The sequence below is a fragment of the Agrilus planipennis genome, unplaced genomic scaffold (assembly GCF_000699045.2).
Source record: "Agrilus planipennis isolate EAB-ADULT unplaced genomic scaffold, Apla_2.0 scaffold332, whole genome shotgun sequence".
Classification (NCBI taxonomy): domain Eukaryota; kingdom Metazoa; phylum Arthropoda; class Insecta; order Coleoptera; family Buprestidae; genus Agrilus; species Agrilus planipennis.
Window position 1 is genome coordinate 46,665 of NW_020439024.1, and position 8,701 is coordinate 55,365.

The following is an 8,701-nucleotide window of genomic DNA, read 5'->3' on the forward strand; positions in this document are numbered from 1 at the left end:
GGGTCCTACAATTGTGGCGTGTCCATGACCATGAGCAAGAAGAGGAGCAGCAATTATACCATGGGCTTCATGATCGCCGTACCATTGACTTTCTAAAAGTCCTTCGCCGCGCCATTGACCGTCATCATGACCGTGGTGTCCCAAGAGGATACCAGCATTGGCAAATGTTGCCAAGCAAATTAAAGATACGACAATCTATAATACAATTATGTTATTTTTAATATATCTAAATGTTCAAATTTTTTCTTTTTAATACATGATATAATAGAACTATTTTAATAATTTAACGAGAAAATGTTTGTTTTAGTTTCAATCTTTCGTTGCACATTACATGAACTAAATAGAAATAGATAGTATTTAATGCAGGTACTTACCATGAATTTCATTTTGTTGGTACTATAGGTGGTTAATCAATTATCTGATGTCTGTTGTCATTCGACTGTGATTTTTATATTTAATGTTGACCTTCGACCGAGACGAGATTACCACTTGCAATAGAGGGGTAAGAAATTAGTTTTGAATTTGAAAGGTTAAACCTGTTCGACTTACCTACGCATCCAAGATTTAATATTGACTTATTAATGCATTTAATTACATCTATTACGACAACTTGTTTACGGGTTTATAGAAAAAAGAACGCTAGAAAAAACTCAGCTTAAAAGACATTCACATATACATTAATTATTTAGTTATCTGTTGTAATTCGACTGTGATTTTTATATTTAAATTTGACCTTCGACCGAGACGAGATTACCACTTGCAATAGAGGGGTAAGAAATTAGTTTTGAATTTGAAAGGTTAAACCTGTTCGAGTTACCTACGCATCCAAGATTTAATATTGACTTATTAATGCATTTAATTACATCTATTACGACAACTTGTTTACGGGTTTATAGGAAAAAGAACGCTGGAAAAAACTCAGTTTAAAAGACATTCACATATACATTAATTATTTAGTTATCAGTTATACGTAGGTATGTATAACTTGTACACATTCACATAGTCTCTTTTTAAAAATCGAGTGAAGTTAAATATATGTATAATAGCCCAATCAAAAGATAAACAAAATGACCATTCAAATAAAAATTTCATTTCGCTTAGTCCTGCATGATTTAGCCGAGAAGGTTTTAGAAAATCATTTTCTATACATTTCAATAGTGTATCTTTTTCCTTATATTTATAAAGAAAGCTATCAAAATATGTAGTAATTGTTTTAGTACGTTTTGATGGGAAATTTTCCGTGAGAATATTGCAGCTACCTTCATTGCATTAGTTTAGTTAAAAGGTATGCTCTAATGCACTAATAATATTACGAATAAGGGGCAATTTTAGCCAAATATTGTAATTGCTGATATATGCTACTGTTTGAATTTACTACATGATTTATTTTGCGTGACAGGGACGCAAATCAAATTAATAATATTGAAATAAAACACTAGAAAGTTTTAACAATAAAAGTATAATAAAACAAATCGACAATTGTTTCGACCTACTCAGTCATTTTCAAGAGTATTTTAAATATTTCTGTACTTATCGAGATAGGTGGAAGCAGTTGTTTTATTATATTTCTATTGTTGAAACATTCTTGTGTTTTATTGTAATGTTAAACATGTTTCTTCTTAATTACACCTAAGATAACCTTAACAAATTAAGAACACTCCAAGATTCTTTGTTAGGTACCTTTACAATACCTAAAGTTGATGGAATTATCATATCACACATTTTTTTGGATTTATTGTACTAAGTAGCCAAATCTCGAGCCTTGAATGTTTCTAAAAATTGTATCAACTACTAGAGTATGTGTAATAACCAAAGTCATTAATGGCATTATGTTCTTTCATTCAATGACCAATATTTGTACTTAATTAGTACAAGTGACGTTTAAGATCGCCTTCTAATTGCATAATGACAATTAAAAACATTAGCATTCACTGAAGCTACTATAGTAGTACGTAGTTTACCTATCTATTGCCGGAAGTCAAATCGCGTTTCCTGTTTAGATTGCATACATAGAAACATGCATCGCAGTTTTTCATTGGTGGTTAACTAGCCGTAGTCAAAATGCACAGGTAAAGTCCTTCAGAAGTACAGATAAACCATTTGGTTTTTTTTTTCTTTTCAATTAATGGCTTACTTGACGCGATTATTGGGCTTTTGTGAATTCAATTGTTGGTATTCGATCCGTGTAAGGCCCCGTCGAAATAGATTGTGAAAATCATATTTGTATGTATTTTTCTCCTAAAATAGAAATCTGCAATAAAAAATTGGTATTTTCTTAAAATTAAAAAAGCTGTTGACGTCCCAGGGCCGTATCAAGGACTAGAAAAAATGCAACTAACTATTTTTTTCAACTATAGGTACCTGTCAATTTCTTAGTGATATCACTTATAATAGTATTCATCGTAATTTGAAAATCAATTAACAATATGTTATCAAAGCACATTTCAGTTAGTAATATATCGTTTGGAAATACACTGATTCACATTTCACTGAAATACCGTAGAAGGAATTTAATTGTGGATACAATAAATTATTTTAGGTAGGTATGTTTAGTAAACAATAACGCAATCAGATCACAAGCTTGTATACATACAAACGTAATAATCTAAAAAATAAATGCAAATTAATTCCAAAAAATTTAATTTTGATTCTACAAAGCCTTGCCAGAGGTTAATATGGTTACATATGTAGTCACGCAACAATGTTTCACATGGTTTGATTACCTCCAATTTATTGTAGATTTTAAAAACAAAATCTGTTATTTAAGGTAAAAGCCTAAGTTATATAGGTAGTTTAAAAAAGTTCACGTTTCTATTTCATACGATACACTTTGGTCAATACTTGTATCTTGACATGCTCCCTTGCTTGCAATCAAATACTGATGTTACAAAAGCACCAGCAAGGTTTTAAAGTACCCCTTGATAACGTAACAATCGACTTACAAAATTATCTATCTGAATATTTTTCGTAATTTTTATTTATTTAAGCATTCAACTTATAATTGCATATGCGCTGGTATGCTAAATGTTAAAACTTGTGTAATCCAGTAATGCGAATTAAACCAGGAACAAGATTAATAAATAGTTGTTGCTTGCCTTTTGAATAATATCATATGTCCACAAACACAAACCTTGCAGTACAGTGGCTATTTGGTTAGTATTTTAACCATTCTTTAAAAATATTATCCGATAATGAACTCTATACCTACTCTGTAGTACTCCACATTTAGAACACGATAGCATAAATCATGCAATAACCATCGTAAATAACAGTTTATTTAAAAACGAGTAAATAATTTTCTAATGCTTTATTTATCAAAAAGAAAAAAATAACAAATTAAAATAAATACTGTATCCGGCGTGCATTCATTAGATTGTTAAATACAACCGTTATAACTGAAACGTAGTTTCGAGCAGGTATTCTGCATTATAACAGCAGTTTTTCGAACAAGCAAGTATATTCTTTTAACCCCTAATGATCGCAATCGTCATCGGCATGTGAAGTGATGTAGGAAGAGTGGGAAACAGTTGGAGCAAGAAGCAATGTGCTGTGGGCATTGGCTTCATGAGTCCAACTGTGAGACAAAGGTGCTACCAAGTGAGCACTGTGGTGGATCAATCCGTGATGAGACGGTGCAATAAGTGTGGCTCCATGGTGCGCAGATCCAACAAGAGATGCGTGATGGGATGGTCCAACAAGGGTTGCTCCATGATGAGCGGGTCCTACTACTGAAGCGTGGTGAGTTGGGCCAACAAGGGTTGCTCCATGATCAATTGGTCCTACAACAGAAGCATGGTGGGATGGTCCAACAAGTGTTGCTCCATGATGAGCAGGTCCAACAACGGAAGCGTGGTGGGATGGTCCAACCAGGGTTGCTCCATGGAGAGCGGGTCCAACGACTGAAGCGTGGTGTGTTGGTCCAACAAGGGTTGCTCCATGATCAATTGGTCCTACTACAGATGCATGATGAGAGGGTCCAACCAGAGTTGCTCCATGCTCAATTGGTCCAACTACAGAAGCGTGATGGGATGGTCCAACAAGGGTTGCACCATGGTCAACTGGTCCGACTAGGGAGGCGTGGTGAGATGGTCCAACGAGTGTAGCACCGTGGCTCACAGGTCCAGCAAGCACACCATGGCTAGATGGTCCCACAATTGTGTTATGTCCATGACCGTGGGCAAGAAGAGGAGCAGCTATTATACCATGATCTTCATGATCACCGTGATATTGGCTTTCCCAAAGTCCTTCTCCATGCCATTGGCCGTCATCATGACCATGGTGTCCCAAGAGAACACCAGCATTAGCAAAAGTTGCTAAACAAACTACGGCAATCTACAATATAAGATTAAAAGGCATATAGAATATTGTATCACTAAAGTGAAATCCACTGAACAAAAAGATCTGCTAATACGTACAAATCTTGTGGTTCTTGCTCTTTTGCTGTTTTTAAAGCAATTTTGTTTATTTATACTTATAGCAACTATTTCTCTTCACTAATATTGAAAACTGATTATATCAGGTATTGTTTTAATGAACCTTAAAATTTATAAATATCTTACCAAAAATTTCATTTTGGGAGTTGTTGGTGTCACTAATAAAGATCCACTGATAACTAAGAACGCTTTACTATACTATTTATATGTTTAATGTTGACCTTCCACACGAGTGAAATCATCACCTCCCAGCGATAAAAATTCAGTCTTTATTTTGAAACTTCACTTTCTCCTTATCAAACATACCTAGATATTTGTCGACAAACTAGCTCAGTTTTTAATTCATCAATAAGTATTTTTGAAATACTTCCGCTTTAAAGACATAATTGTTGTCAGTGTAATTTATCATATTAGGGTTTGTAATAGCCTTGTTCGGCGATCTTTGTCGGCGAAAATTAAATCACAGTATGTTTTATTTCTAAAAAAAAATCCTTCCAGAAACTATCTTTGGCAGGATAAAATATCTACGAAACTGTCAATGTGATTTACTACTGCTGTTTAACTATTTTTTTAAACAAATAATAGAGATGAAAAATAACTTCTCTCTTTTCCGAACCCAAACAATTGTATAAACTCTATTTTTCTAAATCTTTGACAACATCCAAAGATTACGAAATCTAGACAAAAAGCAAAAGTTCTTTCCGGCTTTTAACTGAACTTAACTGACGGAAAGTTCTTAAAAAAGTTTTAGTCCTGATAACTCCACTGAAGCACTAAATATTACAAGTGAATTAAAGACACCATCCCCAAAGCCCAAACATAGATCTTCATGAAAATTATATCCAACATTAGTTGTTCTTTAATCTTAAAGTTCTAGTTTAACAGTAACAGTCAAGAAATTGATGTTTTAAAGTAATTGTTCAATTGCATGTAAATGCTTTTACTAAAATTAATAATAAAAAGAACATTAACAAATAAATGGTGCAAATAAGAGGTTAGGGCTGTAGCCAGGCTCAAAAAAAAATCAAATCAAGCTAAAGTCATTATTTTACGTTTATATTTGCATACCGGGCGATGTCTTCGTTAATTTTGTTTGTAGTGGGCATTGCATATGTAAAAATAGGCCCGTTGAAACCGTAACTTCCTATTTACACACATCTCGTAGGATTTTCAGTAACTAAAGCTACTTAAGAATGCAGCAGCGCTAAAACCAACCCGAAATCAGCGTTACATATGTTCGAAGTTGCTACATTAATGTTATCACTATTTATTGGTACAGTAGCATTAGTCTACACACACATAATTCAGAAATTACAGGTAAAAAATCCGAAATCCTCAGTAAGCTCAGTCTAGCGACTAGGGTAGGCACAATATTTCCCCTGGCAGATTTAGGCTGCCCTAGTGAACCTAAAAAAAGTTAAAACAATTCCAAGGGCAGGGGCATAAGTACCGATGGCTATAACCTTTTACCCAAATCCCCTTATCTTGTTATCAAAAGATGACTATGCCCCTTTTGTTCTTATTATGTCTCTCACAATTGAAACATTTCAACGATTTATTTATGTATATGTTATCGGAAATGTATGAAATCCGTCATTGTATATAATTCCTAGGAAATTAATATAATTCCTAAATCGCCCGGAAATGTATAAAATAAATTACATTATACATATTTCCCAGGAAATCTATACATTTCCTAAATAGCAATTGGAAAGATATTACAGGTAATACTAAATAGACAATAATACGCCAGGCTGTTTGGAGATGTACCTATATGTATGCATTGATGACGTCATTGTTTGGTTAGGGACATTTATGACAGACTGTAGTTTCTTTAATGCCCCGGGACGAGCTGATATGTTAGATGTTAGAAAAATGTCAGTAGCTTATCTTTGTTTCAGCAAACATGATGACCTTAAATTTTTAGTATGTCATAGAGGTGATAATGCTGATCATTTTCATATGTATATGTTGGGCGTTGAGATCATAATGAAGCATACTTTTCGAAGACATTATTCCAACATATCAGTTCGCTTCCGGCGGGCAGGGACATTAAACAACCTCCAGTCTGTCATAAATCTATCTAATCACCACACAATAATGTCACTAATGTATATACATCCCCAAACCTAACCCAACCAAACCATAACGTCATCAATGCATATACATCAGACGATCGCACTAGAACCATGTTCAGATAACTCTGATTCTCAGTTTACTAACGTGTTTTATTCATTTTATTCACAGAAAGCATTAGTTTATACATTTCCTAGTAAATATCGGAATTTCACACAATTCCTAGGACACGCATACATTTCCCAGGATATGTGTGTATTAAAAAATCTTTGAAACAATATTTTATACATTTCCTAAATAGGCTCGGAATTGTATANAAGGTATATAGAATATTGTATCACTAAAGTGAAATCCACTGAACAAAAAGATCTGCTAATACGTACAAATCTTGTGGTTCTTGCTCTTTTGCTGTTTTTAAAGCAATTTTGTTTATTTATACTTATAGCAACTATTTCTCTTCACTAATATTGAAAACTGATTATATCAGGTATTGTTTTAATGAACCTTAAAATTTATAAATATCTTACCAAAAATTTCATTTTGGAAGTTGTATGTGTCACTGATGCAGATCCACTAATAACTAAGGACGCTTCACTTTACTATTTATATGTTTACTGTTGACCTTCGACACGAGCGTGATCATCACCTCCCAGCGATAAAAAATTGAGTCTTTATTTTGGAACTTCACTTTCTCCTTATCAAACATGCCTAGGCACTCGCCGACAAACCAACTCAGTTAATTATTATCATTTCCACTATAGCTATCTTAAATACTATAAGATGGTTTGTACAAGCGATAAAATAAAAGAAAACTTAAAAATTTGTACATAAGATTTACCTGAAATTAACTAAACAGTTAGTAATATGACATTTTCTAAATGAAGGACTAGAAAGGGTGGCTCTTTTGTGTTTTAATAGCATTAGACAAGAGAGGAAAAATCGTTCCTGAAACTATCTTTGGCGAGATCAAATATCTATGAAAATGTTTTTTAGCTATTTTTTATACAAATAATAGATGAAAAATAACTTCTCTCTTTTCCGAATACAAAAAATTGAATGATTCTAAAACAAACTCTATTTTTCTGAATGTTTGACTTCACAGTACCTGAAAGGAAAACATTCAACCAAACCATAAAATATGACCCATTATCTGATGGTAATAAATTCATCACACATTTTTTTAGATTTGCTGTAGGAAAAGCCAAATCTAATATGTAAAGTCCTAAGGGCTTTATGTTCTTTTATTCAATAACCAATATTTTTGTACATAATTAGTACAAGTGACGTTTAAGATCGCCTTCTAATTGCATAATGACAATTACAAACATTACCATTTACTGAAGCAACTAAAGTAGTACGTAGTTACCTATCTATTGCCGGAAGTCAAAACGCGTTTCCTGTTTTTAAATTGCATACATAGAAACATGCATCGCAGTTTTTGATTAGTGTTTCTCTTGTCTTAGTCGAAATGCACAAATAAAGTGGTTCAAAATTATAGATAAACTATTTAGTATTTTTTAAGCAAAAAATAAAGATGAAAAATAACTTTTCTCTGTGCCGAACCCAAACAATTGTATGATTCTAAAACAAACTCTATTTTGCGAATGTTTGAAAACATCCAAAGATTGCGAAATATGGGATAAAGCTATTTCCAACTTCTAACTGAACTTAACTGACCGAGAGTTCTTCAAAAAGTTTTACTATTGACAAAAGCTCCACTGATCCACTTAACAATACAAGCGATTAAAAGGGATCATCTCCAAAGCCCACGCATAGATCATCATAAAAATTATACCTAACATCATTTGTTCTTTAATCTGAATATTATTTTAGTTATTAACTATCTTCAGTGAAGTTATTATTATTCGATATTCCTTCATTATATTCATATAGGTAGCTTAGAATAGTTTTCTAATTACATTTATAATTAAAAAATGTAGGTAGAGCACTTAGACCGAAAATGTAAAAGAAAAAATGCCACTAATATTATCCAGCTGTTTTTGATTGCTCAATAATATAATTTACAGAAAATAATGGATATTGATCGTAATGTGAAAGTAAATTAACAATAAGTTATCAAAACACATTTCCGTTAGTCACGTATTATTGAGGAACACTTTGATTCATCTTTCACTGAAGGGCCGTGAAATGGAATTCAATCGTAATTTTTATTAAGCATAGGCACCTTAATA

The 8,701-nt window shown here is 32.8% G+C and overlaps 2 protein-coding genes across 5 annotated transcripts in view; both read right to left on the minus strand.

Annotated features, from left to right (window-relative positions):
• The window catches only part of LOC112904977, a 20,758-nt gene extending 20,350 nt beyond the window's left edge, over positions 1-408 (minus strand). For 2 of the 3 annotated variants that reach the window (XM_025976383.1, XM_025976380.1), the window contains exons 1-2: positions 375-408; positions 83-195 (exon numbers count right to left, since the gene is read on the minus strand). In XM_025976383.1, coding sequence (XP_025832168.1) covers positions 83-195; positions 375-386 — 125 coding nt within the window. In that variant the 5' untranslated portion in view covers positions 387-408. Of the gene's footprint in view, positions 1-59; positions 196-374 lie in introns of all 3 variants that reach the window. The other variant, XM_025976381.1, reaches the window with a different exon arrangement.
• Positions 409-3,433: 3,025 nt separating this feature from the next.
• On the minus strand, positions 3,434-7,068 carry LOC112904979 (histidine-rich protein PFHRP-II-like). 2 transcript variants are annotated; one of them, XM_025976389.1, is made up of 2 exons: positions 7,037-7,068; positions 3,434-4,332 (listed from the first exon to the last, which is right to left on the minus strand). In XM_025976389.1, the coding sequence occupies exons 1-2, from the start codon at positions 7,046-7,048 to the stop codon at positions 3,472-3,474; spliced, it is 873 nt and encodes a 290-aa protein (XP_025832174.1). In that variant the 5' UTR covers positions 7,049-7,068; the 3' UTR covers positions 3,434-3,471. The 2 variants fall into 2 exon arrangements, with proteins under 2 accessions (XP_025832174.1, XP_025832175.1); XM_025976390.1 differs by lacking the exon at positions 7,037-7,068 and adding an exon at positions 4,560-4,577.
• Between the last annotated feature and the right edge of the window lie 1,633 nt (positions 7,069-8,701).